At 38.1% G+C, this 20,958-nt stretch overlaps 2 protein-coding genes and 1 pseudogene across 2 annotated transcripts; 1 reads left to right on the top strand and 2 right to left on the bottom strand.

The window, feature by feature from the left end:
- Positions 1–401: 401 nt before the first annotated feature.
- On the top strand, positions 402–11,482 carry LOC144440310 (serine/threonine-protein kinase Chk1-like). Its single transcript, XM_078129669.1, has 12 exons — positions 402–472; positions 1,785–1,884; positions 2,415–2,541; positions 4,107–4,241; positions 5,903–6,091; positions 6,411–6,515; positions 7,967–8,068; positions 8,648–8,753; positions 9,107–9,293; positions 9,704–9,835; positions 10,767–10,868; positions 11,381–11,482. The coding sequence occupies exons 1-12, from the start codon at positions 402–404 to the stop codon at positions 11,471–11,473; spliced, it is 1,449 nt and encodes a 482-aa protein (XP_077985795.1). The 3' UTR covers positions 11,474–11,482.
- Positions 11,483–17,926: 6,444 nt separating this feature from the next.
- On the bottom strand, positions 17,927–18,985 carry LOC144440173 (histone H2A). The gene has a single exon (XM_078129457.1). It carries the CDS (start codon positions 18,936–18,938, stop codon positions 18,525–18,527), a length of 414 nt encoding a protein of 137 aa, XP_077985583.1. The 5' UTR covers positions 18,939–18,985; the 3' UTR covers positions 17,927–18,524.
- A 588-nt stretch (positions 18,986–19,573) lies between these two features.
- On the bottom strand, positions 19,574–20,957 carry LOC144440349 (glyoxylate/hydroxypyruvate reductase B pseudogene; annotated as a pseudogene).
- Position 20,958: the final 1 nt, after the last annotated feature.

The following is a 20,958-nucleotide window of genomic DNA, read 5'->3' as shown; positions in this document are numbered from 1 at the left end:
GCGAAGGTTTGAAAAACAGAAATCAGTCTTTCACGTAAAGTGTATAGCTAGCCGTTTGCATTCACATTTCTCAGCATTCAAGTGTGGTAACCGGGTTCTACATCAATCAGAGAATATATCGGCAGTGGAATTTGTACAGAAAGTTGTTTTGGAGGACTGAAAATGACGAGTTGATGAACTTGAATCGAGGAAAACGTGAGAGGTCAACTGCAACAGTGCAAGTCACCGGAAGTTGTAACGTGTCAACAGAACTCCTCGTCGTTTTCATTCATCGAGGGATTTTGTAAACAAATTGTAGCGTCAATGACTTTAGGAAACCACGGCATATAAATTTGGAAACTCACGCCTCGATTACGCAACGTGTGACCCAAATTGTGGTTAGTCTGACGGCGGCTTTGGCGATGAGTGAAGTAACAGCATTTGTTGAAGGCTGGGACTTTGTCCAGACACTTGGAGAAGGTGCATACGGAGAGTAAGTTAGAATAATCCACAGAAATAAGTAATACGATATCTTTTTACATAATGAGGTTAGTGAAAATATGTAGAATAGTATATAGATGTATATTATTTTATAACACATCGGGTTGGGGCATATCATCCATGGGTGCATGACCGTGCATCACCAGTGGGAATTCAGGATGGTGGTGGGAGTGCTAGTGGTGGTACATGGTGGTGGTAGCTGCAATAACTGTAGCTTTGTTTTTGTTTACAGTGCTTTTTATTCATATTTTATGTTGTTGGGACTCACCATTTTTCGTTGTATTTTTTTTCTCGGGGGCGGGGGGGGGGGGGGTGTGTGTGTAGCATAGTGAGAGTGATATAGCGAAGCTGCTACAGTACTGCATCTATGGTGGTGGTAGTGCAGTGATGTCACTGTGTGTGATACTACATGGGGTGGGTCTTATGTTAAATAATAGTGTACATGTATGTGACTATAGTACTGACTTGTCACTCCCATGGGGGGGGGGGGTCTAGTGATAACAGAATCAAGTCAATCAGGAGTGCGGGGACATTTGAGTGTGTGTGTGTGTTGGGGGGGGGGGGGGGGCTACACATTCTACACATTAGGGTTTGACCCCCATTCATATATTTATCCATTTTACATCTAAATGATACCACAATAGTGAATACATCTAACTACTTACCAACATACCATAATCAGATGTAACAATAATTTTGTTTACAAATGATTTGTTATCATTCAAAATACATGTTTTCCCCTGCATTTTAGTCAATGCACATGCATCTCAAATCTAAAGCCATTGGGAAGCTAGTCTGTTTTGTAATTTTACAAATTTTTACTTTGCATACATGTACACATACGTACATGCATCCTATCTAAAGTAACAAATATACATCCAATCAGGCCTAACTAATTATGCTAAATTTTAGAATAGGTGGGGTAGGTATATTTGTTATTTTATTTTTTATTTTTTATTTTTTTAAATATATATTTTTTTCATATGTGAGTGTCTAGTTCAGGTATTTATGTTTTCCATTGTTTTCCATATGGTCTCTCTGTTATTGGTTTCTTCTCATCAGACGTACAGCCATTACAGATTGGAAGAAGAGTTTTATATTGTCTTTTTAAGTTGATGCCAGTTTCCGCATCCACTATTTCCTGCGAGACTTCACAAATTTCTCAATTTTATTATTTTTTTCTTGAAAAAAAAAGTTTAATGTTGGCATGAAAAACTAGGTGGGGTCAGGTAACCGCAACCAAACAATTTTTTTAGACTTTATGTACAGTAACATATTATATATGTTTTTGATTTGATCTTTAGAGTGAAACTAGCAGTTAACCAAACAACTCAAGAAGCAGTGGCAGTCAAGATTGTAGATTTATCTAAAGTAGCTCAAAATTATGACAATATTAGGAAAGAGGTAAGTTTTGAATCACTTATAAAGTCTTTACAGTGCAGCAGTTATCCAGTACAAGTACAGTAGTTTATAGGGTACACCGTGATGGAGCGCCCTCACACATCAGTCAGCTCCTTTCACAACCTCTGTATGACCTTCTAATCACCAGTTCAGTGTGGAACCTATTATCCTGTGAAATTGCTGTCTATAGAGTAATACAATGGGAAAGAGGAGGCCTGTAAAAGGGCAGAGGGACATTACATTATCTTCCAGTGTACCAATTCACATACAATGTAAACACACATTAGGTTCCCATGATGCAATTCACATACATTTGTACGATGTAAACACATCTTGGGGTCCCATGATGCTACAAATATCTAGACAGATATAGAGATGTATACTTTTTTTGTTCCCTTGAGCTATAGTATACAACCTATGTTTGAATATGGGCCATGTACATGTACATAGATCTATACACACTTATTATATTTCCTTGCATGACTCAGTAATAACTTTCTCTTAATTATGTGATTAAAAAAAAAACTTTCTAGGTTTGTATTCATCGTATGCTGACATCAGACAAATCTATTATCCAGTTCTATGGATCAAGGAAGGAAGGAAATAGACAATATATATTCCTGGAATATGCCAGTGGTGGGGAACTCTTTGATAGGATAGGTAAGGAATTATGGTTCTTATTCCTGGAATAATGCCACTGGTAATGAACTGTGTTTTCCCCTAACTGTCAAGGGGTAGACTGGTAGTGGATTGTAACTTTTGATTCTTACAACCCTGAACTCAGTAATGGTACCCCTAAGAATCAATGGATAGTCTGAATCAATTAATATCGGGAAGCCAACATCAAGATCAAAACTATTTCTCTCAAGTTCATGTCATGTCTCTTCTAAGACACTTGACAATATCCCATTGTAGTACACCAGGGGTGAAAAAATCATTTTGTGAACTGGTGGTCCCCGGACCAGTGTCTTAAAAAATAGTGGTCCCAGGTCCTGCTAATGTGAAACATTAAATCTTACCTATGAATCTGTTTATTCAGACGACTTTTTAACATAGTTATTAACAGTAATGTACTGGTCCAGCGGACCAGAAAAGGTAAAATTTGTGTGGTCCGCCCCAAAAAATCGTTAGTCCCAGACCCAGGACCAGTGGATTTGTTCACCCCTGAGTACACACATATAAAAAGTGATAACTTAGCAAGGTTACCATGGAAATGTTAATGTTACATTTGCTTGAAATCATTTATTGTACACCTCTGATGACACTGATGAGACGACATTGATGAAATTTTGGTATTTGCTTCCAAGGAAAATTTTGACTTCGTTGTGACTAAAATTTTCATTGATATTATGGTAACTATACGAACTAAGAGTCCATGAACCTTCATTCTCACAATGTTGAATCACTTCTCAGAAACATGTATCTATGATAAGACCATGGGAAAAATGTACCAGTGATAATTACTTGCCATATTATACTGTAAGATATGTGCAGAGATGCTGTTAGGATAAGCAATCACATTTATTGCATACCTGTATGTAAATGAGTGTATGATCATTCCTATGTATCTGAAATCACATCATTATGTGTTTGCATTTTTCAAATCGCTATTTCTGATAAACATAATTATGTTATACAAGCATACATGTGCACGTAACCCAACGACGCAGGAGTTCTAATGTTGGGACTTGATCACTCTATATATTTACACAATATACCATGCATGACTCAAGTTTAACAAAAAATATGGAATGTATACTCTGGTCGTTCTACATCATGATAACATACATCTATGTCATAACAATTTGTGTCTACATCACTGGTTCTACTCCGTGCTGTGTTTGAAATATGATGTCAAAACTCTCAAAATTGCCATTATTTTCCCCGATTTTTCTCAGATATTACTGACGCTCGTATAATTATGTTATTTTCCAATATTTGTCTTCATATAACTGGAAAAATACTCGTGACCTAAGGGGTCAGTACAAGTTGAAGATGAGTAGTAACAAAGACCCCTTAGGTCACTCATATTTTCCTTGGCTGAATGAAGAAAAATATTGGGGAATAACATCTTAATACATTTGCACTAGGGAGAACAACACAAGTACTAAACACCTCCAGTAAATATGCCACACTGACGTTCACACGTAATGACGAGGTTCTGTCATATTATGGTCAGTCTATTTGAACCTAATGTCTTAAAAAAAATGTGTTTGATATTTCAGAACCAGACGTAGGAATGGCAGAGACGTTGGCTCATAAATTCTTTACTCAACTGATAGATGGTGTGGACTACTTACATTGTAAAGGTGTAACACACAGAGATCTCAAACCAGAAAATCTACTCCTAGATGAGTTAGGTAAGTGTGCAGTTAAATGAGTTAGGTAAGTGTACTGTAGATGAGTTAGGTAAGTGTACTGTTAAATGAGTTAGGTAAGTGTACTGTTAGATGAGTTAGGTAAGTGTACTGTTAGATGAGTTAGGTAAGTGTACAGTTAGATGAGTTAGGAAAGTGTACGGTTAGATGAGTTAGGTAAGTGTAAGGTTAGATGAGTTAGGTAAGTGTACTGTTAGATGAGTTAGGTAAGTGTACTGTTAGATGAGTTAGGTAAGTGTACGGTTAAATGAGTTAGGTAAGTGTACTGTTAGATGAGTTAGGTAAGTGTACTGTTAGATGAGTTAGGTAAGTGTACGGTTAGATGAGTTAGGTAAGTGTACTGTTAGATGAGTTAGGTAAGTGTACTGTTAGATGAGTTAGGTAAGTGTACAGTTAGATGAGTTAGGTAAGTGTACTGTTAGATGAGTTAGAAAAGTGTACTGTTAGATGAGTTAGGTAAGTGTACTGTTAGATTAGTTAGGTAAGTGTACTGTTAGATGAGTTAGGTAAGTGTACTGTTAGATGAGTTAGGTAAGTGTACGGTTAAATGAGTTAGGTAAGTGTACTGTTAGATGAGTTAGGAAAGTGTACTGTTAGATTAGTTAGGTAAGTGTACTCTTAGATGAGTTAGGTAAGTGTACTGTTAGATGAGTTAGGTAAGTGTACTGTTAGATGAATTAGGTAAGTGTACAGTTAGATGAGTTAGGTAAGTGTACTGTAGCTGAGTTAGGTAAGTAAGTTTATTATTAGCTGAGTTATAAGTAAGTTAGCTAACTAAGTTTAGTAATATAAGTCAGGTAAGTTGATGTTGTTAGCTAAATTTAATGAAATTCGGGAAGTATAGTGAGTACTCTTGTATTGATTACTGCTATCAACTTTGATGTGATTTGGGGTGATAAAATAACACCTCAGTAACTTATTCAACTTTGAAATCGTGTTGAAATTCCAGAAATAGCTGAACACATGATGTGAAGTGCAGTAGGACTTCTGTACAAGATTTCAAAATAGGGAACTTGCAAACCCGCCATGTTGAATGTTGCATCATGGGAAATGTGATAATAAATACTAATAAATTGGTATTGTAAACACTCCCGTTACATTGTTTGCAACCACGAATGGTCAATTCATAGTTTACCCTGACTATAGGTTTTTTATCAGTAGCTCCAGATTAGGTATTACGATAACCACAGATAATTTCATAGTCCGTTGCATCTGAGCATGCTCAGTCTAGATTGCAAGTTCCCTATTGAGTAAGGTACCAAGATAATATTTTATCACCCAAAATCATATGTAAGTTGATAGCAGAAATCAATACAAGTGTATACTAAAGGCAGAAATAAGTCTGACTGGACTTTTCCTTTAAGTTGATAGCAGTAATCAATACAAGTGTACTAAAGGTAGAAATAAGTCTGACTGGACTTTTCCTTTAAGTTGATAGCAGTAATCAATACAAGTGTACTAAAGGTAGAAATAAGTCTGACTGGACTTTTCCTTTAAGTTGATAGCAGTAATCAATACAAGGGTACTGAAGGCAGAAAATAAGTCTGACTGGACTTTTAGTTGAAACTTGCTGGTCAACATCCATAACTATAACTTGACCTACAATACCAATTTATCCTATATACATATATTGTACATCGCAGATAATCTGAAGATTACTGACTTTGGTTTAGCCACCGTATTCCGTCACCAAGGAAAAGAGAGATTGTTATCCCGTTGCTGTGGCACACCACCATATGTAGCACCGGAAGTACTGAAGAGGAAAGAATACCATGCAGAGCCATCAGATCTGTGGTCATGTGGTATCATATTGGTGGCTATGTTATCAGGAGGTTTGTAGACATGTAGATTATCGTTGTGTATTGCCATGTATTAACTTATAGCCAATCATCATATCTGTTGTATAGTGCTGCCAAGGTATCAGCTCATAGCCAATCATTACATTTGTTATATTGTGCTGCCAAGGTGTCAGCTCATAGCCAATCATTACATTTGTTATATTGTGCTGCCAAGGTATCAGCTCATAGCCAATCATTACATTTGTTATATTGTGCTGCCAAGGTGTCAGCTCATAGCCAATCATTACATTTGTTATATTGTGCTGCCAAGGTATCAGCTCATAGCCAATCATCACATCTGTTTTGTTGACAGAACTGCCATGGGATCAACCCACCTATGATTGTCAGGAGTACTGTGATTGGCTGGATAAGAAAATCAATCTCACACCCTGGAGTAAAATTGATACATTTCAACTAGGTAATGTATCAAAGTAATCTAGAACTTGCCATGAAAAGTGTATTCGTACAATGACTTGCTGTGTGTCATCAAGACATTAATTCATTTGATAGATTTGGTAAAGTCTGTAACAACAATGTTGGCTGGGCTCAAAATTGACCTTTCCTGTCAGTAGTCTCAATAGTCGATTTTCTGGTTCCAAGATGCATTGCGCGAGAGGGCAGCTTTTATGATGTTACAGTTAGTCTTGTTTTGTCTTTATTACGTTTGAAGTAACGTTTTTATTAGGAAATGATAGAAAGACACGTTGACCTCTTTGATTATGAGTGATTTATATGGTAAAGACTAAACGCCATCAATGATAGAGAGGGATTTTACGGGTGAATCCAGGGTATGGTCAGGTGACAACCATCCCCCTGAGTAGTACATGCAAACCCCTCAGCGCATACTCAATACATGGCGTTGTATGGAGAGATGCGCAATGCATCTTGGAACCAGCAACATGTCTATGGGCTAACTTTCCCAAATTTGTAGCCCAAGGATGATGACAAATAGTCCCATATTTAGTGTTAGAATAAGTGGGCTATCAGCTGCATATTATGGCAGTCCATTAGAAGAGTTTGGATATGGGAATGCCATTAATTTCAAGACCTGGTTGAGGACAAAAAATGAAACCCATTCCTTTTGTACTGCTCTGTTTTTCAAACCTTCAGAGAAAAGTTTTTACTGAGAGAATCATCTTTTTCTCAACCAAGCGAACCAAAACAACTGTCAGTAAACTTTTCTTTTAGCAAATGTGTGTATTTGTATATGCATGTATATACAAAAAGGCTTTCCAAACAAGACAAAATGAGTTGAAATTTGTTAATTAATGTAAACCTGTATTGAGTTTATACTTGTTACTTACATTCTCTTCATTTTATAACACCTGCATTTGCAATTGTTGCGTTGCAATTAGCTCAGAGACTTGTTCTTGCTAGATCAGCTCTTGTTGGTGATCATTTCAAACTCAGAACATATTTCTGTGTTTCCGAGAGTAAAAGCTTTGGCTTGGTGAAGGGAGTTTCTTTAGATAGTAACACCAAGACAAGTCTATAATGTAGAGAGCTTCTTGAGATAGTAATACCAAGACAAGTCTATAGTGTAGAGAGCTTCTTGAGATAGTAACACCAAGACAAGTCTATAGTGTAGAGAGCTTCTTGAGATAGTAACACCAAGACAAGTCTATAGTGTAGAGAGCTTCTTGAGATAGTAATACCAAGACAAGTCTATAGTGTAGAGAGCTTCTTGAGATAGTAATACCAAGACAAGTCTATAGTGTAGAGAGCTTCTTGAGATAGCAACACCAAGACAAGTCTATAGTGTAGAGAGCTTCTTGAGATAGTAACACCAAGACAAGTCTAGAGCTTCTTCAGATAGTAACAAGAAGACACCTTGAAATGCAAATAATTTTTACTGTGTTTCTATTACAGCACTACTACAGAAAATGCTACAAGAGAACCCAGCCAAGAGATATACCATAACACAAATACGCAGAGATAAGTGGTATAACAGAACATTCCATAAAACTAAAAGTAAGTCCACACAGTCCAGCTAAGGAATCACTTACTGGTCCATTTCAAAATACAACCCATAACGTCAAAGGAAAACGTTTTCTGTTTGTACCACAATCATTTATAGCATCCATATCAAGTGTAAAAATTTGCTAATTGACAACATTAGAAAGACCGCGTGCTAGCCTTGTAAATAAACCAGTTGAAATAGTATACTTTTACACTTGATATGAATGCTATAAATGAGTGTAGCACATAGAGAAAGTGCTTTACTTCAGTGTTACTCATTATAGAATGGTCCTTTCTATGGGACTGGGAATTCATGACTATATAGTGCAAGAGGAAGTGTAATGGTCTTGACAATATTTTTTTTGAAAGGAGTAAGTAAGTTAATCAAAACTTGTATTTTTCTGTGTAAAAAGAAATGACCTCCCAGGTAGAAAGAGGATAACCTCTACTAAGTTCTACATAATATGTTTTACCTTTTAGACCAATGCTGTGATATATGTTCAATACTTGTCCCTCAGACTCAAAGTTAGCCAAGTAATTACGACATTTTTCAAAATTAGATGACTTAAAATTTTATCCCACAATTTCCAGGTCTTACTAGAATACCATCTGGTGGGTGCCATGACTCTCCTGATGGAAAACCAGTCAAGAGAATCTGCTCCGGCAATGACCTTTCACCTACATCATCATTTAACAGGTAAGGCTTGATTGGTTGTGGATAAGCTTTCACCAGATCATCATTTGTTAAGAAAGTTTTGATTGGTTGTATAAAAGACATTTGACCTACATCATCATTTAACAGACAAGGTTTGATTGGTTGTTGATAACTTTTCACCTAGTCATCAGTTATTAAGTATGGTTTATACTTTAAGTGGTTACAATAAACAATATGTAAAATTTCTGTAAATATGTAAAAATTCTGATAAATTAACCCAAACATAGTCTGTTAAAACACTCTGTGTCAATATTGAATTTGTTCTGTTTATGGACTCTTAACATGTTTATGAATATGCTTAATTTGCAAAAATCTGTGTTTGGATACTCTTACAGAGAGGATGGACCAATGGGACGTATTTCTAGTTCTCAGCCAACATACAGTACAACTGGTAATCAGTTGTCAGGAGAAAGTACGTCATCCATTGATGACTTGGTACATGCTGTCAGCTTCTCCCAACCTGTACACATGGACAACATGTTAGTTAGTAGCCAATTACAGTGCACGCCTGGAGGGTCACAGGTGAGTCACATGATACACACATGATTACTTTATACATGGGCACGTCAGCCGATTGCAGTGTACACCTGGAAGGTCACATGATACACATATGATCACTGTACATGTGGGCAACATGTAAACCTTTAGCTGATTACAATGCTTGCACTGATGTAATCCACCATATTTTAGTCTCTTGACTATAGGTAAGGATGTACAAACGTCCTTCATGTGGTCTAACTGCAGCTTAATTTTTGTTAGTCATATGCACGACACATGCTTATCATAGGCAGAAGCACATTCCTCACATGCAGGACACAAACTCATCACATGCAAAATGGATGTTCGTCATATGCAGAACTCATGCTTATCACATGCAGAACACATGCTCATCTCATGATCACTGACAGTCAATGTTCCTTTATTTCCTTCAGACTCCTATGCAGAGACTTGTAAAACGTATGACACGTTTCTTTACAAATTTGAGTACAGAGAAATCATTCAAGTCTGTCACTAAAGTATTTGATAATTTGGGATACAGTTGGAAGAAAAGTCCCCCAAGACAAGTAAGTTACTTCTTATATAGCCACAATCCTGTTCCAATATGACCATGTTACGATTTACAAGTACGTTATCTTTACACATTACAATATTTGAAGATAACGTAGTGTAAATCGTAACACGGTCATATTGGAACTAGACTACCTTTTAGCTAACGCCAGGTTGATTAATATTAATTGAACAGTTGTCAACTATTCACACAAAAGAAAACTGAAAGTGTACAAGAAATTGTCACAGTTATTAATATGTTAAAATTGTTTATCATTTATTTATCACCAGAATACTGTATCTGGAGTATTTGTTGTTTTTGATCAGATATTCAACAATACATTAACTAATAGTTGTTAAAATACAATAATTAGACACTTGATATGTTAATTAGAGGTTGATTTTATTCAGAAGTAGTAGAGTAAGACTTTGAAATTTTGATTACATGTACACTGAGGGTGCTGGTTTTAAGGTGTGGACCCCAAAATCAGTTTACTGTATTTTAATTTAATTAATCATACTAGACTATATGTACAGCCACACCAATATACAAATGTAGTACCCACAGGTTCTTCAGTACTGTTCAGGGTGTATGATATTATGATGAGACAGAAGGCGTGATATATTGTATGTACAAACCTAAGGTATTATGTTAATTTGCGCAAGTTTTTGGATGTAGTCTCCTTTTTTCTTTCAACAGTGTTACCTGTATATATTGTACACTGACTGTAGTGACTTGTAAGTCCGTTGGGCTGGGTAATTCCTTGTTTTGTCTTGTATTGTTAGTATTATGTTATGTGACTACATGTCACTCTAATAAACATACTACTACTAGGAGTAAGTAGTACATCCAACTAAACAATTGTTAAAAAATGTTCCAGGTGCCGCTTAAAGAAGTGTTCACTTATAAATCAGTAAATTCATTTTTTAATTTTCATTTGATTTCAGATTACCGTGACAACCACAGATCGGCGTAATAATCAATTAATATTTAAAGCCAACTTGATAGATATGGATGACAAAGTTATGGTAGATTTCAGACTTTCCAAGGTAAGTAACCATGGTAACATGCATAACCACAAGAAAAGCAGCAATGACAACAGCGATAATAGTAATGGTTACTTTATTAACACAAATAAATACAAAAGTTAACAATGGAAATTGATGTTGTTTTGCAGATAAAAGATAAAATAAAATAAAAAATGAAAGAACACTTACATGTAGATGTTATTCACCAATAGTTGACTTCATTCTGCCAAGGAAAATACAAGTGATGTAGGGGGGAGGGGGGGGGGCTTTGTCACTACAAGTCGATAGACGATTAGTGACAACCCTTAGGTCACAAGAAGTATTTTCTGGCTGAATGAAGACAAATATTGGAGAGTAACATATTAATTATACCAGCGCCAGTAATATCAAAGAAAAATTGGGCAAACTAATGGTAATTTTCAACATTTTGAGTAATATTTTGAACACAGCAATGACAACTCGGAGTGACAAACCTTAGGTACAATAAGGTGATGGACTCATTCAATTAAGTTTATTTACTTTCTTTTTTCCAGGGTGACGGTTTAGAATTCAAGAGACACTTCTTAAAGATCAAAGGAAAGTGCTGTGACTTCATAGGCAAGGCTCCCATAACCTGGCTAGTGTAGAGTTACCCGTGCTGTATTAGTATCTTATAGTTTACAATAATGATTGAAATTTGATGTGTTGAATATTGCTCAGTTTCTTTTTTAACCTCTTTCCTTCATTTATGGTTGTTTATTTTCGATTTTGTTCGAGGAGTGATCACCTTCTTTCCACTCCTCGAACAACAAAATTGAAAACAAAAGATAATAATCAAAGGAAAAAGTGATAAAGGTAGAAATTTAACTATATTGGCCTCATCAGATTTGAATCAGATTGTTAGTATCTAGCAATCTTACAACTATGCAAATGATCATGTGATTAACATACATTATTAGTGTGTTAACAAAATATATTCGATAAATGTAGTATGCATCTCAGCAATGAAAACGTCAACTTTATGTTACTTTGTTCAAGAAAAGTCCCAAGAAAATTCATAACCAATCTTGGTTATAATCAAGAAATAATCAAGAATCTCTAAGCACATTTTTGAAAACGATGTCAAAATTATATTAGAATGAACCCATTGGAGAGTTTAAAATGGATACTGAATTTGAATACTTTCAAATTATAAGGGATAGTAAAGTTTGGTGATTTCTTTGAAAATATGATGGTGAAATCCCAGATTTTTTCAATTATATATAAGAACCACGAACTAAACAGTCTATCACTTGGTACATCTTTGTTGGTCCCTGCAAATATTGCATTTGTAAACATATAACTAATTAATCGCATCTAGCACTCTCATTGGCTGAGACAACAAACCACCCACGAATACCGTAAAGGATTGTGGGAACATATAATTCAATATGGCGGATCCAAGATGGCAATTCCTAGTTACCTGCAGTCTCACAAGAACTGATAGGTCATGTGATGATGCATGGACCAGCTGAAAGGCAAATCTTGATACAGCGCCCTCACACATCAACCAATCCCTTTCAGAGACTGGGAGCCCTGTGTTTTCTGATTATAGACCAAGTACAGACCATTTTGGGGCGAGTGACTAAGACAAAATGAAGTGTGATTTTCATTTTAGACTCTCAAAAAGGAGCATGGCCAATGAAAGGCGAGTGACATGGCATACTCTAACAGTCTAAGAAAAAATATTGAGGAGATTCTACAAACTTGATTATATTGAATGATGTAATTTATAACACAGAATGTAGTCAAACAAGGTAACTTGATAACCAATTTCCTTTTTGTTTCTTTCCATTTGTAGTAGATGATAGAAGTTTATATATACAGGTTCATTAAAATATTTAGTACAGTGTAGTTGTTATTTCTGACTGATAACACGGACGGAAAATCTGGTAAATCTTTCATAGACTTCCACACCAAATAACTTAACTTTGGTAAGGTCGCATAAATACTTTGAAGACATATGTCTGTTTTACATACTTACAAAAACACAAAACAGGCCCATAATATTAAGGACTTTGTGATGTTCCTACAGATTTGGGGCAGTGTGTTATGGGGTATTAACTTGAATGCCTGCAATGTTTCACTGTGTCCATACTTTAATAAGCAGAGGTAGTGACTATGCAATGAAAACACAACAACAACAACAACCATGAATGCAAATCGTAGAGTACCCAGACTATCTTGCATACCTTGCGTCATGGGATTCTGTTCTTACATACAATGTAATGTATGTGTATCCAAAACTCAAAGCAGGTAAAAATAATAACTGGTTTTGTGTGACTTTGTGTATATCATGGACCGCTCACACTAATTTGCATACAGGTATGCAAAATGTGTGTCATATCATACTGCAGTACAAATACCATTAGTTTGCCTGAACAGCTACACGTAATAAAATGTTATTATGTGCATACCAGAGATTACTTGCACCTGTATGTTCACTAGTGGTATTTGCACTGCATTCTTGCATACATTTATGCAAATAAGTGCATGATAGATCCCTGTACATGAAAGTGTGTGATTGTACAGTATTATTTTACTGTTCAAATAGAGATATATAGCAATAACAGAATCCTGTAATGCGAAAGTGAAAGTGCCAGTATGCCAGGGTGTTTGCCCTCATGCTTGTGGTATTATTTTGCTGTACTTTCACTCATTTACACATGTACATGTCAAATTACAAGCACAGAGAACACTGCAATAGGCCATTCAAACTGCAAACAGGAAATTGAGAACACAGCGCCCTCGTTCAAATTGGGTGCATCATCACCTGATAGTGCAACCATCTCTTGGTATTCTGTAGAAGTGTAAATCAGGGATGTTTTTTCGTATTGTTCAGACATCAAGGAAATCAGCAGTGCTCTTAGTCTCGCTGCCAGACTCGTGACTATTAGAGGGTCTAGTCCCCTCTCTTCTCGCGGCTGCGCCGCTCGGCATACACAAACAGATTAGGGACGATAGTCACGAGTCTGGCAGCGAGACTACAGTGCTCTGTGCTTAACCAATTAAACCTATACCATGCATACCCCAAGGTACACACAGACAGGAAGTAGAGCGCCACCAAGGCAAATTTTGGAAAGGCGTATTACTAATGCAATCATATGTACCCCAAGTACTCCACACTCCAACTCGCGCACTATGGGATTCTGTCAAAGTACATTAGGTAACCAATACAATCCCACTACATGCATGTAGTGATAAAAGACCAATATAAAATTGATGAAAACTTTTAATTTCATCTCAACTGTAAAATAGTCATGCATGGCAACCCAGTACTCTGCGACACATATGCATGGAGTTCAGTGTTCTCCCCACTATAGAGCATGGTGCTATAGCTGTCATTGCCACCATGGCAACCATGCTTGGCAGGTATCTATCATCTTTCAGATGTGTTCTTAGTAATCTTTATAATATAATACTTTCACATGGAGAGATTGATCCCAATGTCCATAGTATATGCAGTTTAAATGTCAACATGTCAGAGAATGTTTTACTGTTGAAAACAGGCATGTTATGTGCTGATCATTATGCAGTTTACAATGTTATTTATATGCAACTTACTATGCAAATTAGTTGCCATCTTTGCAATCTTAGCTGGGGAGAACACTGGAGTTGAGAAGTCACCCTCGTTACAGTCTATATTACTACTACAACTTAATACATTAAAATAATTAAAATTGTGTTTTTCAAAATCTATGTTTGTTTTCCTCTGTGTGAGTGTGATATATTATGTAAAATATTCTGGGATTATTATATATATATACATTGTACTGGTTCTCAAAGCACACAAAATGAAACCCTTCACATAACCTCTAGTCCTACGAGGTCCGCATCTATTTAGCCGCATTGACTAAGACACAGTAGCAGTTGCAATCTCAGACATGGGCTTTGGGGGTGGTAGTGGTGAGAGGCTAACCAGTAACTTGGAGTACAATTCTGCCATTCAACAATGAATCATTACAGCCCCCCTCCCCTCCCCCCTTAAATTATGCAGGAACGGTTGGATGACTTTAAGGAAATACTGATAATATTTTAACTAAGTTTCGCACCATATTTATAATATAACCATGTCATAGACCTAACTACAAGCAAGTACAAGCTACGAGCAAAACACATCAGTCAAAACAGATAATCCTACTTGCAGTGTATGGAACACAATTCTCACTGTCCTTAAACATTGCACTCAGTCTGCAAGCAGGACTAACCTCCAGTCGCTACTCACTATCTGCAAGCAGGACTAACCTCCAATCACTGTCTGCTAGCAGGACTACCCTCGAGCCATTGGCTGCTTGCAGGACTACCCTCCAGCCATCATCTGCCAGCAGGACTAACCTCCAGTCACCATCTGCTAGCAGGACTAACCTCCAGTCACCGTCTGCAAGCAGGACTAACCTTCAGCCACCGTCTGCTAGCAGGACTAACCTCCAGTCACCGTCTGCTAGCAGGACTAACCTCCAGTCACCGTCTGCTAGCAGGACTAACCTCCAGTCACTGTCTGCTAGCAGGACTAACCTCCAGTCACTGTCTGTTAGCAGGACTAACCTCCAGTCACCGTCTGCTAGCAGGACTAACCTCCAGTCACTGTCTGCTAGCAGGACTAACCTCCAGTCACTGTCTGCTAGCAGGACTAACCTCCAGTCACTGTCTGCTAGCAGGACTAACCTCCAGTCACCGTCTGCTAGCAGGACTAACCTCCAGTCACCGTCTGCTAGCAGGACTAACCTCCAGCCACTGTCTACTAGCAGGACTAACCTCCAGTCACTGTCTGTTAGCAGGACTAACCTCCAGTCACTGTCTGTTAGCAGGACTAACCTCCAGTCACCGTCTGTTAGCAGGACTAACCTCCAGTCACTGTCTGCTAGCAGGACTAACCTCCAGTCACCATCTGCTAGCAGGACTAACCTCCAGTCACCGTCTGCTAGCAGGAATAACCTCCAGTCACTGTCTGCTAGCAGGACTATCCTCCAGTCATCATCTGCTAGCAGGACTAACCTCCAGTCACCGTCTGCTAGCAGGAATAACCTCCAGTCACTGTCTGCTAGCAGGACTAACCTCCAGTCATCATCTGCTAGCAGGACTAACCTCCAGTCACTGTCTGCTAGCAGGACTAACCGCCAGTCATCATCTGCCAGCAGGACTATCCTCCAGTCATGATCTACTAGCAGGACTACCCTCTAGTCACCATCTGCTAGCAGGACTACCCTCCAGTCATCATCTACTAGCAGGACTAACCTCCAATCACCGTCTGCTAGCAGCACTATCCTCCAGTCATCATCTGCTAGCAGGACTAACCTCCAGTCATCATCTACTAGCAGGACTAACCTCCAGTCACCGTCTGCTAGCAGGACTAACCTCCAGTTATTGTCAGCTAGCAGGACTAACCTCCAGTCACCATCTGCTAGCAGGACTAACCTCCAGTTATTGTCAGCTAGCAGGACTAACCTCCAGGCTCCAGTCATCATCTACTAGCAGGAATAACCTCCAGTCACCGTCTGCTAGCAGGACTAACCTCCAGTCACCATCTGCTAGCAGGACTATCCTCCAGTCACCATCTGCTAGCAGGACTAACCTCCAGTCACCATCTGCTAGCAGGACTAACCTCCAGTCACCATCTGCTAGCAGGACTAACCTCCAGTCACCGTCTGCTAGCAGGAATAACCTCCAGTCACTGTCTGCTAGCAGGACTATCCTCCAGTCATCATCTGCTAGCAGGACTAACCTCCAGTCACCGTCTGCTAGCAGGAATAACCTCCAGTCACTCTGCTAGCAGGACTACCCTCCAGTCATCATCTGCTAGCAGGACTATCCTCCAGTCATCATCTGCTAGCAGGACTACCCTCTAGTCACCATCTGCTAGCAGGACTACCCTCCAGTCATCATCTGCTAGCAGGACTACCCTCTAGTCACCATCTGCTAGCAGGACTACCCTCCAGTCATCATCTACTAGCAGGACTAACCTCCAGTCATCATCTACTAGCAGGACTAACCTCCAGTCATCATCTACTAGCAGGACTAACCTTCAGTCGTCTGCTAGCAGGACTAACCTCCAGTTATTGTCAGCTAGCAGGACTAACCTCCCGCCACAAGAAAATTAAAGTGGCCATATGGATGATGATTTGGTATTTAGTTCAGGATTTTTAATTCATAATACAATTTTATCATTGCTTCTTACTTGAAAAATGAATGTGAAACAACATTTGCCAAGTCCTTGTTTTTAACTCAATAAATGGCAAAAGACTGAGTGATAAATGTGAAAATATTTATTATTGTACGTACAATAACAAACTTTTTACACATTTTTAAAGTATTTTGCAATGTATTGAGTTACAAACACAGACTCAGTCAATGTTGTTTCATGTTGATTTTTAAAGTTGGGAGCTTTTATAAAATTGTTTTAAAAAGTTAAGTCCAAAATAAATATTAAATCCTCATCCATATGGTCACTTTAAAAGTGTTGTTAGCAAACTTACATAGTAATAGTCAAGAGGCTATCCTAAAGTTTTGATTCTCTGATTTCGTAGAAAAACCAAAGCCATAGATATTAAGATTGTCTCTCGACCAACTTTATAACAATACCTAGTCCAAACAAATCATTTGACATGATTCTTCAATCAGCTGGACAATGCATGACCTTTGACCTGTGTCATGACATTGTTGGCATTTCTCATGTTTCTTTGCCAAACAATTTTAAAGAAATTACTATATTTAAGAATTTGACTGCCGTAACAGTGGACCAAGTCATGTTGTATAAAAGATATCAACTAAAAATTGTAATGCCAAAACTTATTTCATTTTGTGTGTGTGTGTGTGTGTGTGTTACCACAAGTACAATAGTCAATATGGTGTGGTGTATTATAAATTCTGTGTGGTTATTTTTATTTAGATTTTGTTTTTTTGGGTTGGTCAGGTTCACTAATCAAGTTCAAGGCTTGCCCTAAATGAAATTTAGAAAGACAACAATAACAGTATGATTTGTAGGTTCAAAATGGTTTTAATTAAAAAATATCGACAAAGTCACAGTGATTGACTACAACAATCTGAAGAAATATTCTATCCCTAAGTTTTCAACACATGTAATGCAAGATTTGTATAACAAACATCTGCACCATAAAATCAAGATTTAAAGGCGATAGGTATACACAGACAGTGTACAAGTTTTGAAATAAAATCAGTGACGGTGGCAACGAATGCGTGTCTGGATATAACATCATCATGAAGACACACGAGGTGTAAGCTGTGCATCCTTACAACATGGCGGCCTCCATATACCACAGTTCTACTAGTATGATGCCTTGAAGTTCCATCTTCAGAGACACTTTATGTGGGTGTGGTCTTAAAATTGCTTAAGTCAGAACTTGAAAATTAAAAAGTTAAAAATTCAACACCGCTCTAAGGAGTCTAGATATTGTCTGTGAAATCGCGTGTCCGTATGTTTCAAAGATTGAATGACCTGTGCATGTGACACAGGCTGGTTGATCGGAGAATGTAAATCACGTGAATGGTGAAGTCGCCATGTTGTTACACTTACAGTTACACTACAGTCTGACACCGTCCGTAGATTGATAGCAACAAAACAGACACACACACACACGAATGTTTTAAGAGTTAGTATGAAAATCCAAACTTCTTGCAAATCGGTGACTGGCATATTCATCCCTAATATTCTTGACTTTGTGAAGACTTCTTGCCCGCTTTCGCAGCGGCAGCACCGGACTTCTTGGGCAATAACACAGCCTGGATATTTGGTAAAACGCCTCCCTGTGCGATGGTAACACCCGATAATAGTTTATTTAACTCCTCGTCATTACGGACAGCCAACTGCAAGTGACGAGGAATGATTCTGGTCTTCTTGTTGTCACGGGCTGCGTTGCCCGCCAACTCCAAGATTTCGGCGGCCAAATATTCCAACACTGCAGCAAGGTAGACGGGGGCTCCAGCACCAATTCTCTCGGCGTAATTACCTTTCCTTAGAAAACGATGTACTCTTCCGACGGGAAACTGTAGCCCAGCACGACTGGAACGACTTTTCGCCTTGCTCTTCGCTTTCCCACCTTTACCACGGCCAGACATTGTTCGTTTCGCTTTGGTTTCAGCTGTTACGGAAATGACTTGAATGAAGTTCTGATGTGAAGTGACGTTAATTGAGACAATCCCGCCACAAATATTCATAATAACTAGGGGCGGTGCTACGTCATGAGACACTGTCCAATCATGAAAGAGGTCATTTTATTCTAACCAATCGTTACTACTAGTGTGGCTGACGTACTTACGTCGACCCGGGGGTGTCAGACATATGATAATGAAACAGTAATATTAAGACCTACAATATGCTCCCATTTTAATTGTATTTCTTTGACTTTGAACTAGTCTTGCTGTTGATTTCAATTACAGAAGTTTTTGTTTCATTTTTGTGCTTTTCTCAAACAATTTACACAGAAAAAGTGGACAACTGCACAGAACAGAAAAGAATTACATACATACATACATACATACATACATACATAAATACATACATACATACATACATACACACACACAAACGCATGCAAGTACGCACACACACACACACACACACACATACATACTCATGATCACTTCCTCACGTTACCACGAGAACATAATAATTGTATGTGCGATTTTATGAGAAGTTATTTTATTAAAATAAAATACACCAAGAAAAGCCTGTCAAATTAGGCAAGTCCAGCGTTATATGTATAATGGCAAGAAAGCATATTTTCGTATTATTTCATGATCTATCAATAGTCAATCACAAAGAGATTCTCAACAAATTGTGTTTAATAAATCTATCCCAATGGTAATTTCCTTATTATTTCATCAGTTGTATCGAATTATTTTTGACATATTCAATAAATCTCCCTGAAAACAGTGATTTTTAGTCACTGTCTCTTTTTTTTCACAACTTTACTTCAGCCGGCATAGGTTTGCCTTCAATTCCAGCTATCAAGTTATCAATCGCTAATCGATTTGAGTTTGCGCTGGTTGTATACGTTTGTGACCCTGAGTGCGGTGTAATAATCACATTGGATAATTTCAATAACGGGTGATCACGTGGCAATGGTTCTGGATAGGTCACGTCAAGGGCTGCTCCACGTATAGATTTATTTTGTAGTGCCTCTACCAGAGCGTCTTGGTCAATACATGCACCTCTTCCAATATTGATGATTGTCGCTGTGGATTTCATCATGCCAAATTCTTTTTGTCCAATCAAACCGCGTGTTTCTTCAGTTAAAGGTGTGGCTAACATCACAAAGTCAGACATGCGTAATAGTTCTTCCAAGTCACAGTAGACTGCTCCAACTCTCTCTTCTTCTATCGCGGACCTTCTTATTCTATTACGATACAATATTTCCATGCTGAATGCCTTAGCCCTCTCTGCTATCGCGTACCCTATATCTCCCATGCCGATAATACCAATAGTAGCACCATACACATCAACTCCCATAATATGACGGTCAAAGTTCTCGAGTGCTGGATTGGCAGCTTTTTGTAATCCTGGAATCATGTTTCTAGCTGATGCCAACATCAACAAAATTGCCGCATCAGCAACCGTGTCACTTTGCAGCTTTGGCGAGTTTCCCAGTCTAATACCATATTTTCTGAGCACATTTAGGTTAATAAACTCATAACCAACGCCAAACACTGAAACCACTTTCAATTTTGGCAAAGATTTAACAAGTTCTTCGGTAATAGTGGGCTGAAAGCAGTAACAAAAAATACCTTGGATGACGTCAGCATACTTCTCTGGGTTTCTTTGATATTGTTCATACCACACTATCTCGAAATGCTCCTCTACCATCTTCTGATGACCTTCATACACTCCTGTAGGTGAGCCAGGGTACGACGTCAAAACACACGGAAGTGTTGCTCCTTTAGTTGAGAGCGCCATTTATGGCACTAAGTCAGCTCTGGATATTTACACGCTACGGGGGTTTCGACACATCTTCTCCCAAATTCCCCTTCTATGGAAATGCACTCTCTTCTTGAGTTCTGTGGGTTCCTGGTTAAAATAAGAACATTAGTCAATACACATAAAGTCCCCGGTGAAGCCCAAGTTGCTCAGTAAATGAAT

The sequence above is a fragment of the Glandiceps talaboti genome, chromosome 9 (genome assembly GCF_964340395.1).
Source record: "Glandiceps talaboti chromosome 9, keGlaTala1.1, whole genome shotgun sequence".
In the NCBI taxonomy this organism is placed as follows: domain Eukaryota; kingdom Metazoa; phylum Hemichordata; class Enteropneusta; family Spengelidae; genus Glandiceps; species Glandiceps talaboti.
Note: the sequence above shows the minus strand (reverse complement) of the source record. Positions and strands in the feature narration are given on the sequence as shown.